General features: G+C 35.7%; 3 protein-coding genes across 4 annotated transcripts in view; 2 read left to right on the top strand and 1 right to left on the bottom strand.

The window, feature by feature from the left end:
* The window catches only part of LOC145277603 (arachidonate 12-lipoxygenase, 12R-type-like), a 135,909-nt gene extending 116,346 nt beyond the window's left edge, over positions 1 to 19,563 (bottom strand). The window contains exons 1-3 of one of the 2 annotated variants that reach the window (XM_080129122.1): positions 19,324 to 19,563; positions 2,628 to 2,684; positions 1 to 127 (exon numbers count right to left, since the gene is read on the bottom strand). The exon at positions 1 to 127 is cut by the window's left edge and continues 345 nt beyond it. In XM_080129122.1, the coding sequence (XP_079985248.1) occupies positions 1 to 127; positions 2,628 to 2,659 (159 nt within the window). In that variant the 5' untranslated portion in view covers positions 2,660 to 2,684; positions 19,324 to 19,563. Of the gene's footprint in view, positions 128 to 2,627; positions 2,699 to 19,323 lie in introns of both variants that reach the window. The other variant, XM_080129123.1, reaches the window with a different exon arrangement.
* Positions 13,472 to 13,777, top strand: LOC145278133 (protein FAM200B-like). Its single transcript, XM_080130414.1, has one exon. It carries the CDS (start codon positions 13,472 to 13,474, stop codon positions 13,775 to 13,777), a length of 306 nt encoding a protein of 101 aa, XP_079986540.1.
* LOC145278132 (zinc finger BED domain-containing protein 5-like) lies at positions 13,824 to 14,867 on the top strand. The gene has a single exon (XM_080130412.1). The coding sequence runs from the start codon at positions 13,824 to 13,826 to the stop codon at positions 14,865 to 14,867; it is 1,044 nt and encodes a 347-aa protein (XP_079986538.1).
* Positions 19,564 to 20,221: the final 658 nt, after the last annotated feature.

Below are 20,221 nucleotides of genomic sequence, written 5' to 3'. Positions count from 1 at the left end.
AAACCAAAATTTCTCGCTGGGTTGGTCTTCCTCGTTATATAGAACAAAATTCAATTTGGTGAAGTTCCGAGCGTAAGCATAGTTTCCTGTTTTAATCTTGACCTTGGTATTGCATCTGGGGTTTGACCTTTAAAAAAAAAGTAAATTATGACACAAGACAATGCACGGCATGCAATTACTATGGGCCTTCCGTCTGCACTATGCTAATAGGACTTGTAGAAATTCCACAGCGGCATCTTCCATATGTAATATATTGCTGCTAGGCATTCTGTTGACGTTCAGTGTGAACGGAGGCTCCGCGATATTATTGTAACCCTTTTGTTAAAACTGTAACAGTATAATTCGAGGTTATCTGGTTAATGTAGTGTCAGAATATATCTGCTTATAACAGTTCATCTCCAATATTGTTGTAGAGGTCTGTGACATATTTTCATTGTATAAACGCCCGACGCGAACGGAAACCTCACGATATCATTATACTATCTTTAGACAAAACAGATGCCAGCATTGAATCCTAGCCAAGAGACCAAGAAGGTATATTTTAGTTTCACGCACGGTTCGACAACGACACCGTGTTTGTTATTTTATTTTTTTACATTGAGTCTTCTGTGATCGGGAGATCCTATTTATTAAAAAGGAGAATAAAAATAACATATTACGAAAATTAAATTAGCATATCTATATACTAATTTAATGTTCGTAGTATATTATCACCTTCTATCCTTCTTTTTTAATAAATAGGATCTCCCGATCATATAATTCATGATCTGGACCATCGTAAACTTAATTTTAACGGTAAAATATACAACATTCATTCTGGATCTTAAAAAAAAAAATCCTGACACGAATATAATGCGTGGCATCGAATTGCTATTGGTATTCTTTCATTACGAGTCATTGGCTATTTTACAATATGCAGATTATGATAGAAATAATTTTAGCGAGCAACAATTTGATCTCATATAAACATTCTTACGGCGAAAATATACAATGTTCCTCCTATTAAAGTAAGGTGCTGTTATGACTAACCATTTTAATAAACGTATGTGACGATATCTTATTTAGAAAACAATGTTTTTTTTACTTTAAATTCAACTTTCTTGATTAATTTCAGTTTGTAGATTGTTGATAATATAGTCAGATAACGTTTTGTAGCAACCAAAACAAATAATAAGAAATACCTATATATATATATATTATATATTAAAGAATTTTAGTAACAGTTAAAGAAATGATGGTAAACTCATAAATAGACACAGTAAAGCAAAATCATTGATAACAATAAATTTCTTAAATCTATATTGCCTTGAAACGTCAAATAAGTATAACAATTAGATAACTAGAAATCAAGATACATAAAAAAATAGAACATATAAAGAAAATAAACATTTTAGCTAGACACTATAGCAGTGCAACGGTAAAAAATAAAAATAAATAAATAAAAATACTTTAAAAAACAATACAGACATTAGCCAGCAAACGTTAATATATGAGAAGTGAGCGAAGGGAAATAACTAAGCAAATGATATATTATGAAAAGTTAATTAGAGTGCTTTCCCCTGCGTCTCCTAACGTATATGCAACTAAACAGGATGTTTACTCGCAGATAGATAAACCAAGACATTCCAAAAATATATTATTTTTAATACAGAAAAATTTAAATTGATAATAATATACAATAAGGGATAGCTGGAGAAAATAATTTTCAGAGGGCAAATTAAATAAAAAGAAAATGGACATTATAAATACGAAAATACGTCTGTTTCAGTACTGACAGACAAAAAGGTGTAAAACACATTCTTATGATATTGTAGTTTCTAAAAAATCGAATAAGCTTAATTAGAAATAATATATAATAATTAAAACAGGGAGAAAATAAATTTAAGTAGGTAAACAATATTTAATAAAAAGAATAAAAGGAATAATTATGAATACGAAAATATGGCTGAAGGTGAAAATAAATAAATAAAAAATGGAGACCTGACTACATAATAAATAATAAACGCTCGACATCAGAGGTATGCATTTGCCTGTTTGTGATATGTATAGATTGTTTGAATACGTTTGATTTCTCCAAAGAACTGTCTAAAGAGGTTGATGCATTCAAAAACGCAGTGGCAACACATTTTTACTGTTTGTTGAAGATTGCTACCGAAACAGATCTGTAACATATACTCTTATGCAGAAATCAAAGAACATGTGTTTAAAAAAAATTGTGAATTGAACTTATATATACATATATATATATATATATATATATATATATATATATATATATATATATATATACATATATATATATATGTAGTACTATCTGTATTTAATTATTGTCTACTATCCTACTATAACTAGAAAAATATAGAATATTTACAAGAAATATCATAAAAGTATATATATATATATATATATATATATATATATATATATATATATATATATATATATATATACACACTTATATTCAAGTAAACCTTATGTAATATCCCTACGAATGATAATGTTTCGATCTTATTAACTAAACGACGGAAAAAACTATTCTTTCTTTTTAAAAGTCAAGTTTTTAAATAATGACAAAAAAAAAAAAAACAGTTATAAAAACAGGAAAGTTTAAAAAGACATTTACTTACATTTGACGATACGAGCTAGAAGAAGCACCCATGTCGAAACCGAGTTATATTCCAGCACTAAAAAGAAAAAGCTAGATGACATTAAGCATTATTAAAAAAAAACGAGGGGTTATGGGAAGTTTTTTTTTTTTTTTACTTTCTTGTCAAATAATGTATGAATTGCCATATTTATTCTTTTTTATTTTTTAACTTTTCATTTGAGAAAATAGATTTAAAAATACTGATTACTATCAAGTAATATAAAAAGTAAGTTCGATTAAAATAATGAAAACTTGATAAAAGTAACTAATATTAATTTTAACCAAAAACTGTATATAAAGGTAATATTACATGATAACAAATAATAATAATTATTTTTTATTAATTATTTTGATTATTATATTGTACTTAAATTGTAGTAATTTCAAAAGTTAAAACATATGACTAGGTGGCATCAGCTAGAATGGAAACAAAATCATTCAACTTTCAACAATTAATCGCTACTATATGAGCTAGAATTACATGCATATCAAAGCTTTGCAAATTAACCAACTTAAACATGTAAATGTACATGAGTGGAGGCAACACATTAAGTCGTTTTTATTCATGTCAAGTTACAATTTTTAAGTTTTCCCCTTAGCAACTATTTGTACCGGTTTAAAACTAAAGCCAAATTCGTTCCAGATGCTTGAGGTCATATATATCAAGTTTCAAGGTAGAAGGCCAAAACTTTACAGAGGAGTTTGGTAGAGATTGTTCGGCGCATATACAGGCAATTACACTTTATATATATATATATATATATATATATATATATATATATATATATATTTGAAGAAAAATTCAGTACGAAAAATTATAAATGTTTATATCTTTTCTGTATTTATTTCCTGTGTGTTGACGTGTAGGAATACAAAATTTCAAAAGCACATAATTTTCAACCGATATTTCGGTTTTCCTCTGTGTGAATGATCATGTATGTATGTATATATATATATATATATATATATATATATATATATATATATATATAGAGAGAGAGAGAGAGAGAGAGAGAGAGAGAGAGAGACAGGTGTGTACCCTATCTGAGAACACCTTAAACACTTTTATATGAGCTAGAATGTCATGCATATCAAAGCTTTGCAAATTAACCAACTTAAACATCCCAAGTCTTGCGTACCTTTATCAAGATGGAGAAAGTTTATTTCTTCCTGCCTGAGGTGCCCTGTCTATGGAATGCCGACAGAGTTGCCAAGGTAATGTTTAATAGACGAGAGTACTACTTTAGGGGTACTGCCTTCATTTACCCAACCTTCCGACCATGCGTCAGATCTTGCGGCAGGAAGCAAGTAAATATTGAGACCAGGACGAACAAACACGGACTACTCTGGCCTCTAAATTAGGATGTAATGTCTGGTAAATTTTTATGTTATAAGGAACAAATACTCAGGATGGAACAATAAAATTGTAGCCCTAGAAAAGACGACATAATTCCATTTCCATTTGATGAAAACCGGCTTTCTTGTTTTGTTGCAGACTATCTATTAGTTGGCCAGTTGTGTACAAATCCCAAAAGCGACAGTAGCTGTCTGAAAGTGAGACAATGTTCCCAAACGAAATCGGGGTTGCGCCACTATACAACTCATACTCTCTACCGATCCAAATTATGACAACAGGACCATTGCCAGCACTCTCAAAAACGCATTGCTCGATTGTCACGAATAACAGAGACGTGTCTAAGGTGATGAAAACAAAGTTTCCGGCCACAATTATAGTCTATAGTGTAGTTTTAAATGAGCGCCACATCATGCAACTTCACATTTTCGAAGTCGGCTTAAAATCAACACCAAAGTATACCTGGATGTGCTGAAGAGTGTACTGATCCCCTGGTGCAATCAGGTGGTCACTGGCAGAACCTGATTGTGTCAACAGGACTCGAAAGAGACCAAGACTTGGCTTCAAGAGTGCTACGATTTTTTAGCTTTCTCTCACTGGCTCCTCCTCTCCTGATCTGAACCCGCTGGACTACTTCGTTTGTGTCATACTTTGAGAACGTCACCGACATGACCTTCCACACCACTAAAGACAGCATGATCGCCGCCATCCACCGAGTATTCGCGGAGCTCCCACCAGCATTTGTAAAAAAGGCATGCTCCCAGTTCCGGACCCTTATCGAGGCGTTGATTAAGACTGAAAGCGTCTACATTGAATAAATGTTAAGTCTACTGCATAATCAAGTTACCTGAATTGATTTTTTTTAATAAAAAAAATGAAAATATAGCTGTAGTGCTGTTTTCTTTATGATGACAATTTTATCGCTCCACCCTGATTGATTATCGATTGGTTATGTATGATTGATTATTCCAATTATTTTGATTGTTCAGACTTCTCTTCTTATTTTCAGTGTTATTTGTACATTATCGAAAGTTGTCTGAATAACACGCAAGATGAGAACAATAGTCAGAAATATCCAAATAATATGAAAAATCAACCCTTATTTCAAAAATTCAGAAACTTAATTTCTAATTGTCAGGTTAAAGACTTGGTAGAATATTATAGAAAATAAAGGTTCGAGAGTGAAGGTTACCAAGTCCAAAATGATTCGTGTTTATAGTGTTGAAAAGCCTGCAAAAGAGAAACCTCCACTACTCAGTTTGTAGGAAAGGCGTTGAAAGGAAGTAAAGTAGTTGAGGGATGATAACCAATTTGTGTGCAATAAGTGTAAGGCAGTAGAAATGGATAAGTTCGATGGCGAAACTGTTGAGGTTTGTTTTTCCGTCATTACTAACTTAAGGTTCTATTAGATATGTGTATACAGTATTCAGTTGAAACTTGGCCATTGAGTGTTGAGGACATGGGTAAATGTTATGAGAATGATACAATAATCTAAAGAAGCTTAAAATAAATTAAAAAAATGCAAAAAAAGAGTAATAAAACATGCAAGAGAGCTATATGTTCAGTCTGTTAAATCCAAAGTAGCTGAGCAGCGGCTTGGTTCCCACCAGTTCTAGCAAATAGCAAACAGGATCTTGAACAGAAGCGTTCGTTCTATCCAAACTATTATCAATGGACCTGAGGTCATCTCGTCAGCATCAGACAAGGCCAAGAACTTTGCAGCTAATTCTACCCTATATGACAATGACCATCAACTCCCTGTATTTCCTCCTATAACAGACAACACGCTAGGTAACATACAAATATTTGTGCGTGAGGTCGCCAAGCTAATCAAGAACCTTGATTCCAGTAAAGCAACTGGCCCAGTTATAGTGCTGAAAAAGCTCCAACCAGAACTTGCCCCCATACTTACAAAACTGTTTAAGCATTGCCTTAAGAAGAAGTGCTTTTCAATCAACACTCTGGAAAACCTCGTCAGTATGCCCTGTATTTAAGAATTCAGGTGAAAAGTCATCTCTCTCTCAGTACAGACCAATAAGTCCCCTGTGTGTCATGAGTAAGTTGTTGGAATCCATATTAAATAAAGAAGTAGTCAACCACCTCAACAGAAACAAACTTCTTAGTGACATGCAATATGGTTTCCGCTCTGCCAGATCTACAGCAGATGTGCTAACGGTTATATCTAATAGGGTTAGTGAATCTCTTGACAAAGGATTCCTTTCCAGGGCAATTGCTGTTGACATATCGAAGGCCTTCGATAAAGTATGGCATAAGGGCCTACTTCACAAGATTTCCAGCTATTACTGGAAATGTTTTCTCAATCATTAAATCATTTCTCTCTGGTAGGTTCATAAGAGTAGTGGTTGATGGCAGAAATCAGAGGCCCACAGTATTAATGCTGGAGTCCCCCAGGGGTCCATCCTGGGCCCAACTCTCTTCTTGATCTACATCAATGATCTCCCAAAACACATACTTAAATCATTCGTTGACATCTATGCTGATGACATGACCGTCTATGGCAACATATCAAAGGCCGTAAATGACCAAGTTATCTCTGATTCTCTCTCCTCTGATCTTGAGCATGTGGTACAATGGGGAAAGAGGTGGCTGGTCACTTTTAATGCATCCGAAACCAAGCTTCTATCTTTACATCATCAACGCTCTGATCCCTATCTGACATCAATTGACATCGATGGCTCTCGTCTTGAAGAGGCTCCATGTTTTGACAAGCTTCTGGGTTTGACCTTTACTCCTGATCTGAAATGGAACACGTACATCAAATCTGTTGCCAGGGACGCTGGGAAATGGTGGGACCCTTCTACCGCTCCAGAAGATATCTCACTACTGATGCAATTCTCTATCTGTATAAAAGCCAAGTAATTCCAAGAATAGTACTGCTGCCACATCTGGGCAGGAGCTGCTAAAAATAGCCTATCCTGCCTTGACAGAGTACAAAATAGACTTTGTGGTTTAGTGGGGGATACCCTTTTCTCTTCCCTGCAACCTCTCTCCCACAGAAGAGACGTTGCGAGCCTGTCTTTGTTTTATCGTTATTTCCATGGCAGGTGCTCGTCTGAGCTTCAATTTCTCGTCCCCCCTTCACCAATCTTTCACGAGAAATACCTGTCTGGCTGAAACTACTGTCAATAATTTTCCCCACTCTTTATCTGTGCCTAAATCCAAACGTAGATTCCATGAGCAAAGCTTCTTTCTTAGAACTGCACACAAGTGGAACTTTCTGTCGCTTGCCTGTTTCCCATCTGACTACAACTTGGATGTCTTCAAGTCCAACATAAACAAACTCCTGACAAACTACCCCCTTAAGTAAGACACTCTATCAAAACCCCCAATACTAATGATTACTACAATACTATCTCATTGATTACTGTACACGCAATAACCCTTATCCCTGAGTGGCCTTCGGGCCTTGATAAGTGGTGACCCCCATGTAAAAAAAAAAAACAAATAAATAAAATAAAAATAAAGAATAGTACACGCTTTGTAAATTCTGACTACTTGTTCTGACAATATTCATATATGCATTAAAACGCTTAACATTGTAAATTGTGCAAAAATTAATTACCGATCATTGATGCTCCCTATCTTAGGTTGAGCATTTGAGATGTGATATACAAATTACCATTAGCTTATGAAGCGATGCTTGTTGTGTAAACAAATTAAGCTTAGGTACTTAGACAATCTCAAAACATTGTTAATTCACTGCCTGCATAGCAGCAGCCGTATAGCTCAACGATTAGAAGTTCCGATTGTCGTTTGGGCGATCGGTTTACGATCCTGGCTTGAGGTAGTTGCTTGTCTAGCTGCACTGATGGGCTGTGAAATAGCGAAACAGTATTGCTGTCGTTTACTATAATACTAAATAAATAGGTTGAGCATTTGGGAAGTGATATACAAATTAGCGTATGAAGCGATGCTCTTTGTGCAAACAAATTGAGCTTAGGTACTTTGGACAATGTCAAAACATTGTTAATTCACTGCCCGCATAGCAACAGCTGTATAGAAGCCCCGACTGTCGTTTGGGCGATCGGGTTTCGATCCTGGCTTGAGGTAGTTGCTGATGAGCTGTGAAACAGTGAAGCAGTACTGTATGTGGATTACTATATATATATATATATACTAGCAAAAGTACCCGTTGTTGACTAGGTTAAAAAACAGCCTACAGAAAATAAACTCTGATTTATGAAAGTATGATAGGTTATGAAAAGGAAGGGTTGTAAAGAGATAGCTTCGAATTTGGGGGCATCAAAACCAAAACAAAATATGATGAAAGTAAAAATAAAATAGATAAACCCCATAATTTATTATACCATACCTGTTCACACTAAAACACTTATCACAATATTCTGTGGATCTATATTAAAAAACCTTGTTAAACTTTGTGACCTATTTCCATTCTATGGAGGTCAGGTGCGAACGTACACCCATAATTTTATTATACCATAGTTCTTCAAACTGAAACATAATTATCAAAGTATACTTACACAGATAGATATGAAAAGTCTTTATTAAAGTTTGTGTCTATTTCTATTCTGTGGAGGCTAGGCGCAAACGCAGACCCCACAATTTTATTATACCATCCCTATTTAGGTTAAAACATACATATCAAAGTATTATTATGTACATCTATATCAAAAACACCTGTAAAAGTTTTTTTTATTTTTAAAATTTTTTATTTCCATACTTTGTGGACTAGGCGCGAACGCAGACTCCACAATTTTAATGAACCACCGTTCTGCCAGATAAAACATACCCATTCCTGTGTCTCTATACATCTTCTATCATTATATGTAATCAGTTTTTTTAAAGTAGTCAACGATATAGGAGCCTATTCGTGACCAGACACACACATACACAGAGACATTAAGCTTTATATATATATATATATATATATATATATATATATATATATATATATATATATACGTTTTACATTCACATTATAAAAAGAGAAAAATAACATATTTACATAAACAAAAAGTCAAAAACACATATGTACAACTTAGGCATTTTTTTATTTTTGTAATGGGGGTGAGATGATGGGGAGGTGGGCAAACTAGAAAACACCCCAAAAGAAAGAAAAAGAAAACAAATAAACAAAATGCCTATGGGGGCAGGTTAGTAAGGGGACCCTCCCTACCTAACAGCTGGTATGTCGTGTGAAACGCCCACTGTCTTCCGGTTCTCTTCCCCCGGGGTGAAGAGGTGAAAGCAAGCAGGTCATTCCCTAGAGGGGAGTGGAGGACCTAAGAGATTGTATGAAAAATAACTTTGGGGTCGGGGTCAACAGGGATGGATGGCGTCTTCCAAGATAAAGTTCGTAATGGGCAAAGATAGGCCGGGGACAAAATAAAACAGGTGGACTGGGCATCTTTGGAAGCTCTCCTAGTGCCAATCTAACGAAAAAAACCAAAGACTACGGGAACAGGATCAACACGCATATTACCCTAGTCTAGGCCCTAACAAAGCACAAGCTATCCACTCTTGGTGGTTACACACCTACTTAGCCTACTCCTACCCATCTTATAAGGTAAACCTTATATTACGTAACATAAGGGGCTGGGTTCTGAGAAAAAAAAAACAAACAATACCACTAGGGTGGAAACGCGAACTCGAACCTAGCTCCTTGTCGGATGCACAAACTAGTGCTGTGCACCCATCTCCTATCAAAGTCTATGCGGTGCAATCTTTTCCAATAACATCTGATTTTTATTTTAAGTTGATGCTTAAAATAAACAACCAGATCCTGATCGGAAACAGATTGCCCCTCATAGACAATGCCCAGACGTGAAACCCACGTCACTAACCGAGCAACCACTAGGATCACTAGAAACACCGCTCGTTTCTCCCTGTTAAATGGCGGGTCCACATTCTCGACCACGTACGCTAAATCAAGTGGCACCGACCACTCGGGGTCGATGCGAGCCGTTACATCTCCGACATACTCCCAGAGACTCCGCACCCTGCTGCAAAGAATGAGCGCGTGTTCTCTCGTCTCCTCCTCCTCTTCATCATTGCAGCGTGGGCACGGGGGATAATAATATTCACTATCCCACAAATCCCTGGCTAGTCTGCCAAAGAGTGGCAGTGCGTCCCGGACTAGTCTCCATGTAATCAAAAACTCAGAGTTGTTAATGAATCTACTGGCAGGCGCCCAACTCCACAGTGAGAGAACTTCCCCCATTGACAGATGTAGCCGCTCCACCAGCAGGTCTTTCACAGTCCCCACCACTAACTCCTCATATAGCCTCCTCTTAGGCCGTGCAAGGTCACTGGAACCCGGCAATGCCCTAAGGGCGGCTCGGCATTCAGTCAGGAAATGCCGTTCCCCCACCGGTCTTCTGTGACCTTCAGCGGCAGGGTCGGATATGAGCCGTGGAAAAGCTTGCAATCTTTCTGCATGCTTGTGGCTTTGCAGATCAGGCATCCCCAAGCCTCCCTTGCTAAGCTTCTGCATACAGACCTGTGTGCGGACATACGTGCCGACATGAGAGAGCGCCCTTCCAGGTTTTTCAGCTCCCGAATGTACCCATCTGAGCCGCATCTTAGAGCGGCCTTACGCTCAACAGCATCAATGTTCACGGCTTCATTGGAGACTCTGTTTAACCTAGCCCTAACTAGTTGACCTTCATATCGCTCGCTAGCCAAGCGATTAAGGTCACCCTTAACTAGAGCTAGTTCTAGGGAATCCCCCCCCGCCACCGCCTGGGTCAGTCTCTCATCTAGGTGCCTTTTGGTCCGAGCCCTAATTAGCATGAGGCATTGGCTGTATTGGACGCAAAAGTGCCTAATGGTGACCTTAAGCTTAACCCACCAGCTACTCCCGGTAACCGCCCCCACTAACTCCCTCTGAATTAGTGTCGTCAGCTACTCCTGAAAGTCGTTCGGCTCCAACAAGGAGACGTTCAGCTTCCAGCAGCCAGCCAACCTAGGCCTATTACCTAATCTCAAATGGGCCAAAACAAGTTTGTGGTCGGAATGACCTAGCCAGTGGAACGTGGGACAAGATAGGAAATCTATATCGCCCCTTCTAATTAACATCCTGTCCAAGTATGTACTCGGACAGGCGGCCAAATTAGATTGCCACGTCCACATCTCCCTCCCTGGGTGATCAAGACGGAACCTGTCGACCAGATTGCACGAGGCCATCAGGTCAGACAGGCTGTTGTCACACGGCCCGAACCCACTAACCCCACCGACCTTATCGATCGCGGAGTTCAGGACGGAATTCCAGTCCCCCATTAGCACTACCCACTCTGGTCCCGAAGAGAGAAACACCTCCACCCGCCGAAAAAAGGAAACCCTCTCGCTGTGGATGTTAGACGCATAAACTGCCACAATCCGGAATGCGCTGCTTTTAATGGCAACATCGATCACGACCAGACTCCCATGAGCGTCCATGTGGACAAGTGTAACCGTCGCAGCCAGGGTGCGACTCACTAGCACCGAAACCCCCCGGCTCTGGAGGCTGCCATATGCTGAGTAAACATTAAAATCGTTTACCAGCACATTGCAGTCCCCAGCCCCAACAAAGTGGCTTTTTTGCATGGTTACTACGTCTACCTCAAGGGCCACCAGATCCCTTAGCATGCAAACAGCCTTGCTTTGGGATCTCATGCCCCTCAAATTATAACTTGCTAGATTCAGAAAATTGCAGGAGTGCCCCTTCTTTAGGGGAGCCTGCGGGGTTCCCACTTTCCGGCCTTGTGCCACATATTGCTGATGTGGGCAGCAATTAAATATATACCCCCATCACAAATCAAAAACATTTTACAGGTTTAAAAATAGAGTTGTTTCCCTTGCATTTTTTAGGTTTAAAAATAGAGTTGTTTCCCTTGCATGAAAATTTTTTCCAATTGTTATGTTAAGTCTCTTTAAAGCATGTGGGGGTCGCCTGGCCTTTTTTTTGGGAACTGACTTCCTCTACAAATAATAAAAATAAAAATAAGAAATCTTATGTGCAACACAAACGGAGGTTTATTTCCGGAATAGAAATAACAAATAATGACAAGTTAAAACATAGTTCTCAATATTTCAGAGTTCTTTTTTTTGAGTTCATATGAAAGGTGGAGAGTCTCTTTTTTGTGTTCTTTGAATGTTCAAATATGTAACATAGACAATATTAATGTTCGTCTGTTAAAAGAGAGTATTAATGCGCGGAGCAGTGGAAATGAAATAATTGATGTTTGCACGCGTGGTAAGTCCTAATGAGAAAGCGTTGAATGAGTCGGAAGAGTTTAAAGAGACGAAAGAATGCTCGAAAGGCTAAGAGACTAAAGAGATAGATTTTGTGTTTGTGCATGTTTATATTTGATTTGATTGGCTCCAAACGAGCTCTAGAAAATCAGTTTTAAAATGTGTCCTAGGAGGAATTCCATTGGACGGAAGACATCACATGGGGTGCTTTCAACTACGTACGCACCTTTGGTATATAAAGGTCACGCCGGAATTTGCGTGGGTGTCATTTTTCATTTTTTTAACGCGCCGAAACAATCAATTGCACTGCGCGCCTAAATTGTATTTAACGATTTTAAATTTGAATATTAAACTGTGCCAACTGGCACAAGCAGCTGTTCTCAACCGGGGGCGAATCGCCTCCTAGTGGGCGAAAATCAAATTTTGGGGGGGGGGCGATTTTCAATCAATTTTATCTGTGAAAAATTTTGACATTTTTGCGAGTAAATTTTTAAAACTTTTTGAAATTATAAACGCGTAGCTAAACTATTAGTGCGAAACTTTGGTCACGTGACCTATGAATTGCTCTCTTATAAATTAATTGTCAGTTTTGAATATTCAATTTATTTCAGTAAATCCGATTCTCCAGTGACATTGTCTTACAAGTGTTTACAATTTTCATTCGCTCTGTTATATTACAGATTCGTTCATATTTACATAAACAAAACACTAACTCAATATCCGGAACTAATGTCGGACGGCGACACACTGAGCGTGCACCGTTTCCGGAGAGCTCCGAAGGAAAACGTCATTACTGCTAACATCAACAACAAGGCTATCACCGACGCCGCCGCCGCTTCTCTGATATCACCGACTGATGTATCAATAAACTTCACCGCCGACATCATCGCCTCCCCATAGTCGTCACCGACTGCTACTGTCTACGTCATCGTCGCCACCATCGTGGTAAGCTCTCGCACCACCGCCGTCACCGACTGCCGAATCAACAAACTCACCGTTGCCGTCGACGCCATCAAGGAAATAATAAAAAACAAAAAAACAAACAACCTTTTGCTTTGTGGTGAGAATAAAAATAATTTAATCTTACTCAATTTGTCCGTATTTTTTTCTTGCGACCATACGCTAGTTTATTACAGCTCGCACCCTTATTTTTTATGGCAAGCTCGGCAAAAAAGAAGTGTCGACAGTATATCGATGGGTACTTACAATATGGATTCATCAAACACTCTACAGACCCAAAGCAGCCCTTTTGCCTCATGTGTCATCAATCTTTATCCAATGAAGCCATGAAACCCTCTCGGCTTTCAGACCACATGAGAAGAAAACACCCCGATAAAGTCAGTAAGCCTATCGAATATTTTCAGGAATTGAAATCTGCGTTAGAAAGTCGTAGTACTTTGATTTCATTATTTAAGAAGCAGACAAAAATTAATGACGGTGGACTAATTGTTTCCTACAAAATTGCTGAAATTATTGCGAAAACAGGTAGCTCACATACGGCAGCTGAAAAGATTATTAAGCCTGCAGTAGAAGCAGTAATAACAGAAATTATGAATCATTAAGGCAATACCTTTGAGTAATGATTCTATCCGTAGGAGAATTGATGAAATGTCAGATTATATCGAAGACGTAATAATTCAAAGATTGAAAACTACAAACTTTTCCATTCAAATCGACGAAAGTACTGTTGTTGACAATAAGGCTCTTTTAATGGGATGTGTCCGATATTTTGATAATAATTGTGCATTACAAGAGGATTTATTGTTTGTAAAACTGTTGGAGACTGACACTACAGGCGCTTCCATATTTTCTGCTGTGAAAACTTTTTTTGAAGAAAAAGATATTCCATATACTAAAAATTTAGTTTCATGTGCTACTGATGGTGCAATGGCTATGGTGGGAAGACACAAAGGATTTATTTCTTTTTTGAAAAAGCTGTGCCCCGATATTTTAGCTATACACTGTGTGCTACATATGCATCAACTCATGGCCAAAAATTTAAGCCCTATTCTAAATCAGTCAATGAATACTGTTATAAAAACAATAAACAAAATCAAATCTAACAGTAAATGTGACCGTCTTTTTCGAAAATTTTGTGTTGATACTGACGAACAATATATAAAACTCCTTTTGCATACCGATGTCCGGTGGCTATCCAAAGGCAACTGTTTGCAAAGATTTGTAAACTTATTTAATGCAATAGTTGTATTCCTACAAACAGAAGGACAGTCAGACTTAGCTATCGAAATTCAAGCTCCAAAGAAAAATATACACTATCTTAGTTGGATCTTCCGTAAGTTAAATGAAGTCTCTCTCCTGCTGCAAGGAAAAATGATAACCCTGATAGACTGTAAACGGGTGATGAGAGCTTTTGTTGAAAAACTTAATATGTTTCAAATTAATTTAAAACGAAGGCAATTTGATAATATACCCGAACTAGCGGAAATCGACTTATGTGAAAATGACATTGTTATTTATTGTAACCATCTGTCAGCCATGAAAAATGATCTAGAAATCAGATTTTCCGATTTATTTGACTTCACTATTGAGCCATGGATGATTGACCCATTCGATTGTGATCCTCTCAGTGCACACGAAAATATCCAGGAGGAAATCATCGAGATAAAATGCAATGATGAATTGCAAATCTAAAAGAGAGACTTTGTGTGCATTTTGGCAATCAGACACTGTAAAATCACTGTATCCAAATTTGTGGTCACAAATGTCGAAAATCCTTTTGTGTTTCCCAACATCATATCTTGTCGAAACTGGATTCAGCGCTGTGAATCACATTTTACAGAAGGAACGAAACAGATTTGACATTATTTCTCGTGGAGATATTCGTATCTGCTTGAGTAATATTAAACCTGACATTGAATTTTTAGCGAAACATCACCAAGCTCAGGGCTCACACTAGTTAGACTCTCTACATTTCTTGTAAATTTGCAATAAAATTATTTTTAATTAATTTGTTTTCCATTTGCATGTACAAAATGTTTCTAGTGTTGGTTAGTCATAATTACAATATTTGTTATTATTTATTCTTGGAGGCGATTATGAATTAACTTAAGTCAAAAATAGCTTTTGGGGGCGATAGCCGGGAAAAGGTTGAGATGTATGTACATTCACCTAACAATTTAATTGAACAAAACATACCGTAAAAATTGAGTATAACTTAAAAATCCTATCTACAAAATAGCACGGCCCGTATCCTGCATAAGTACCAAAACCACACACACACACACACACACACACACACACACACACACACACACACACACACACACACACACACACACACACACACACGCACGCACGCACGCACACACACGCACGCACGCACGCACACGCACGCACACGCACGCACACGCACGCACGCACACACACACACACACACACACACACACACACACACACACACACACACACACACACACACACACACACACACACTCCATTACGTGAATTTACAAAAACAAAAACACGAAAAAAAAGTTAGCGTTAATCAATTTTTCATTATTATAATTGTTGTAAAATACTTTATTTTCATTAAATTAGTTTTCATTTAAAAATAAAGTTTAATTATATAATATTTATTTGTTTATTAAAAGCTCAAAATATTCTATTGAGAAATAGAATATTGTTTTATGACCAAACATTATAAGGGGGTCCACCAAAAAAAAAAAAGAAGGGAAAAGGGGTCCATGGGTCAAAAAAGGTTGAGAACCGCTGCTTTAAAGTATGTATGTGTGTCATATTTTATTTTAAAATAATAGATTCAGAGTAAGTTAAATGTCTTTTATTTCTAGAAAATATCTTTAATTAAAAACAATTATTATTGAAATTATTTTTTACTTTTTTCTTTGTTTATGTACGCTTTAGGCATGTAAAAATTTCTGTTCAATAAAGCAAGGTAAAAGTAAGACTATAAATCGAACATTAGTTTCTTCTTTTATTGTCAGGAGAAGAAACTGCGATCAACCGAAACGAGGTAAAAGATTGGTTCACACAAATAAAATAAAAAAAATTCTAAATTTTCTGGAAAAATGTCTGTATTTTCACCTTAAATTTACAGTTTTCATATAAATAATTCATCTTTACTGCAAACTACATTAAAAAAAAAAAAAACTTTACATTCACCTAACAATTTACGGTTTAGAAAACATTAATCTTTTCTTGAAAAAGAAATAAAGAAACAAACCAACAACTTTTGTTGACTAAAAAACTATTTGCAAAAAAATTACGAAATTATAAATAATACAAAATGCGACTTTTCCTTTTAAAATATATATTCAAAAAATTATGGTAGGTTTTGTTAATTTTTATTTTTGTATTTCAATTTTGTTTATCTGAAATTCGTCTACGTCTGTTACTTCACTAGGTGTGTCAGAAACTTCGTGAAAAATATTAATAATTTGACCCCCTGTCTTTCCAAGCTTAACTAATCGAAAAATGTAATTCAACTCCTAATTTCTTTTTTAATTAAAGGAGCAAGGACCAAGGTTTCATTTTAAAAAAATAAAAAATAAAAAATAACAACGTGATTTAAAAAAAAGGTTTTAAACTTTGGACGTTACAGGTAAATTTCTAAAAAACACTACTTTTTTGTTTTAAATTTGAATATATTATTTATTGATCTTTTATCTTCAACTTGTGATATATAAAACTTTGATGAATAAATTAATTATTTATTTTTAATAGACATTTCAAAATGGGGGGCGTGAATTAATTCTACCCCCTGTCTTTCCAAGCTTATAACTACTCGAAAAATGTAATTACAACCCTAATTTTTTTTTAATTAAAGGAGAAAGGACCACGGTTTCATTAAAAAACAAAAACAAAAAAACAAAACAAAAAACAAAAAACAAAAAAAACAACGTGTTTAAAAAAAATGGTTTTAAACTTCGGACTTTACAGGTAAATTTCTAAAAAAAACACTTCTTTTTTTGTTTTAAATTTGAATATATTATTTATTGGTCTTTTATCTTCAATTTGTGATATATAAAAGTTTGGTGAGTAAATTAATTATTTACTTTTTAATAGACATTTCAAAATAGGGGGCGTGAATTAAAAAAAAAAAGTTTGTCTAAAATATTATATTCGATTTATTGGAAAGAGCATAAAATTTCACATTGACCCTGAAAATATTGTAAAAATACAATCAATAGAAAAATTTTGATAGCTTTTTAAAGTTTAAAAATTGAAAAATACTGAACTCGTAAAATTCAATTAATTTCATTACTGCTTTTTTTTTTTAAATAAAAAAAAATATTTCTATTACTTCTTATGCAACTTTAATAGTTTATTTTGGAAGTATAATCCATAAAGAAAATAAACAACCCACTTTTAAAAGAGAAATTACAAGTTTTTTTTTAATATTTTATTCGCAGTTTCGTGTTAGGGGTGTCAAAAATTCCTACAAAAAATCTGATACACCTATTACTTAACTCGGCTTAATGCAGTGACTGCCGATCGTTCCCAAGCCATGATTGACGGAAAATCCCGATAATCCAAGTCAAATAGTACAAGAGTATGTAAAATCGACAGTTATTTCTACTTTGTTTTAAAAATTGTAATGCACAAATGGTTGTGAAATACTTAATAATTTATTAGTACCTTTATCGTAGGTACGAGTGTTATGGTTTATTTTAAAAATAATAATAGACTCGGAGTAAGTTAAATATAAAAAATATCTTTAATTAAAAATAATTATTATTAAAACAAAATTGACAATTATGTCTACTATCACTGTGGAATTTCCACAGGCCCCGCTAGTCTATATAACTATAAAATTGAGTTTTTTCTCGGTCTGGCATTGCTATTAAAATCGTACTTTTTCTATTTTAAAATTATTGAAACAACCTTAATAATATACTAAGGCATGGATATGCGAGCGAATACATACAGATCAACTAATTTGTATATCTTTTGAAAGAATAGCATTTATTAATTTTTCCATATTATAGCTTCTTATTAGATGATTCGTTTCGTTTAATTCATTTTATGCATACTTTTCTGTGTTGTGCATTATTACGTAGAATTTAAGATAAAATCATTCTAGCGTACGAACACACACACACGCGCGCGCACACACACACACACACACACACACACACACACACACACACACACACACACACACACACACACACACACACACACACATATATATATATATATCGTTCGGACGGTCGGGTTTTGATCCTGGCTTGAGGTAGCTGCTTGTCTAGCCGCACTGATGGGCTGTGATGCAGCGAAACAGTACTGCATGTGCATGACTATAATGCTCCCTATCTTAAGTTGAGCATATTGAGAAGTGATATACAAACTGCCATTAGCGTATTAAGCGATGCTCGTTGTGTAAACAATAGGTTTAGGCATTTGAACGATGTCAAAACATCGTTAATTCACTACTCGCATAGCAGCAACCGTATAGCGTAATGGTGAGAAGCTTTGACTGTCGTTTTGGGCGGTCGGGTTTCCATCCTAGTTTGAGGTAGTTGCCTGTCTAGCCGCACTGATGAACTGTGATACAGCGAAATAGTACTGTATGTGGACTATATATATATATATATATATATATATATATATATATATATATATATATATATATATAGGGAATTTTGACATACGGAACAGGTTCAATTTTCCTTATAGTCTGTAAAAATATCTGCTAAGGGGTCTAAATTTTTTAAAACAGTTAACCATTGTAGGAATATGTTGAATAAAGCTATTACTCCTGCGCATGCGCCAAAAGAATTATTGTTTAAAGCCGCTTAATTTTAAACTTTTCTAACCTATCTATGTGTCAATCAAATGGTAGCGACGCTGGAGCGCTAAGTAAGGACTAAGGCTGAATCGCTAAAAGTCTTGGTTTCGATTCTAACTAATGACACCCAAGTCATAATTTTTTTGTAACATTTTGAAATCATGTAACATATATATTAGACACAATAAAATAATAAATTGAGAATTAAGTCTTTAACAATAAATACGAAATCTGCATGAATGAAAATATATTAATGCATATTTTACGGCCGGGCAACGTCGGCCTGTTTCCTAGTTAACATATAAAATAAAGAAATTAAACGAAACAATAAAAACTTACCTATGAGCTTTTCGTTAATGCTTGCTCGTCTGAGGAGGATATACAGATTATATCAAACGCTACTGTAACAAAGTGGAGAGACGAATAGCATCTGATCAGAAAAACAGACAAACACTCAATTTATAGTGATAACTCGAATGTGCACCAGAGCGAGATCAGATTTTTACCGCCTTTAATGTTTCTCTTTGTTTCACTTTTTATTGCGAGAAACAATGACGATTGGATTTTAAAAAATACATTAAAATTTGTATTGCATTTTCCTATCCTGAACCTAATAGTGGGCGGTGGCATGCAAGCATTGAAAGGGAACATGTGACAGGGAAGAATATTAACTGTATAGGTGTGACCTTAAAGTAAAACGTCAAATCTTAAGAATAAAAAAAATAACATCCTGATTGATTAGGATAATTGTAGGTGCCAATAGTTATTGAACTGAAAGCAAATGACAGAAAAATAATTAATTTAAAGAATAATACGTACGAGGGATGTGATTGAAATATATAGCCATTGCAAGTTTGTCCATTAATAAAAGGTATATAAAATATTTTTAATTTCTTTTCACAAAATTAGAAAAGCCTATTTCATTTGAATGGTGTTTCGCTTTTTTGTTTTATTTTACAGAGGTGTCACCACTTATCAAGGTCTGGAAGCCACTCAAGAATAAGGGTTAATGAGTGCACGGTAGTCAATGAGACAATATCGTAGTAATCATAAGTAGTGGAAATTGTTAAATTGGATTACTTAAGGGTACGGCTCATCAATAACTTATTTACGTGGGACTTGAACTCAACTATATTGTAGTCAGCCGGAAAGCAGGCAAGCGCAACAGAGTTCTACAGACGTGCAGTTCTAAGAAAGAAGCCCTGTTCATGAGATCCACGTTTAGGTTTAGGTACAG

The sequence above is a fragment of the Euprymna scolopes genome, chromosome 6 (assembly GCF_053919585.1).
Source record: "Euprymna scolopes isolate OS-2025 chromosome 6, ASM5391958v1, whole genome shotgun sequence".
Classification (NCBI taxonomy): Eukaryota; Metazoa; Mollusca; class Cephalopoda; order Sepiida; family Sepiolidae; genus Euprymna; species Euprymna scolopes.
This window is presented reverse-complemented; position numbering and strand designations above follow the sequence as displayed.

Excerpts from the sequence above, each read along its gene's own strand:
- LOC145278133 (XM_080130414.1), top strand. The coding sequence starts at position 13,472 with ATGTGTCATCAATCTTTATCCAATGAAGCCATGAAACCCTCTCGGCTT.
- LOC145278132 (XM_080130412.1), top strand. The coding sequence starts at position 13,824 with ATGTCAGATTATATCGAAGACGTAATAATTCAAAGATTGAAAACTACA.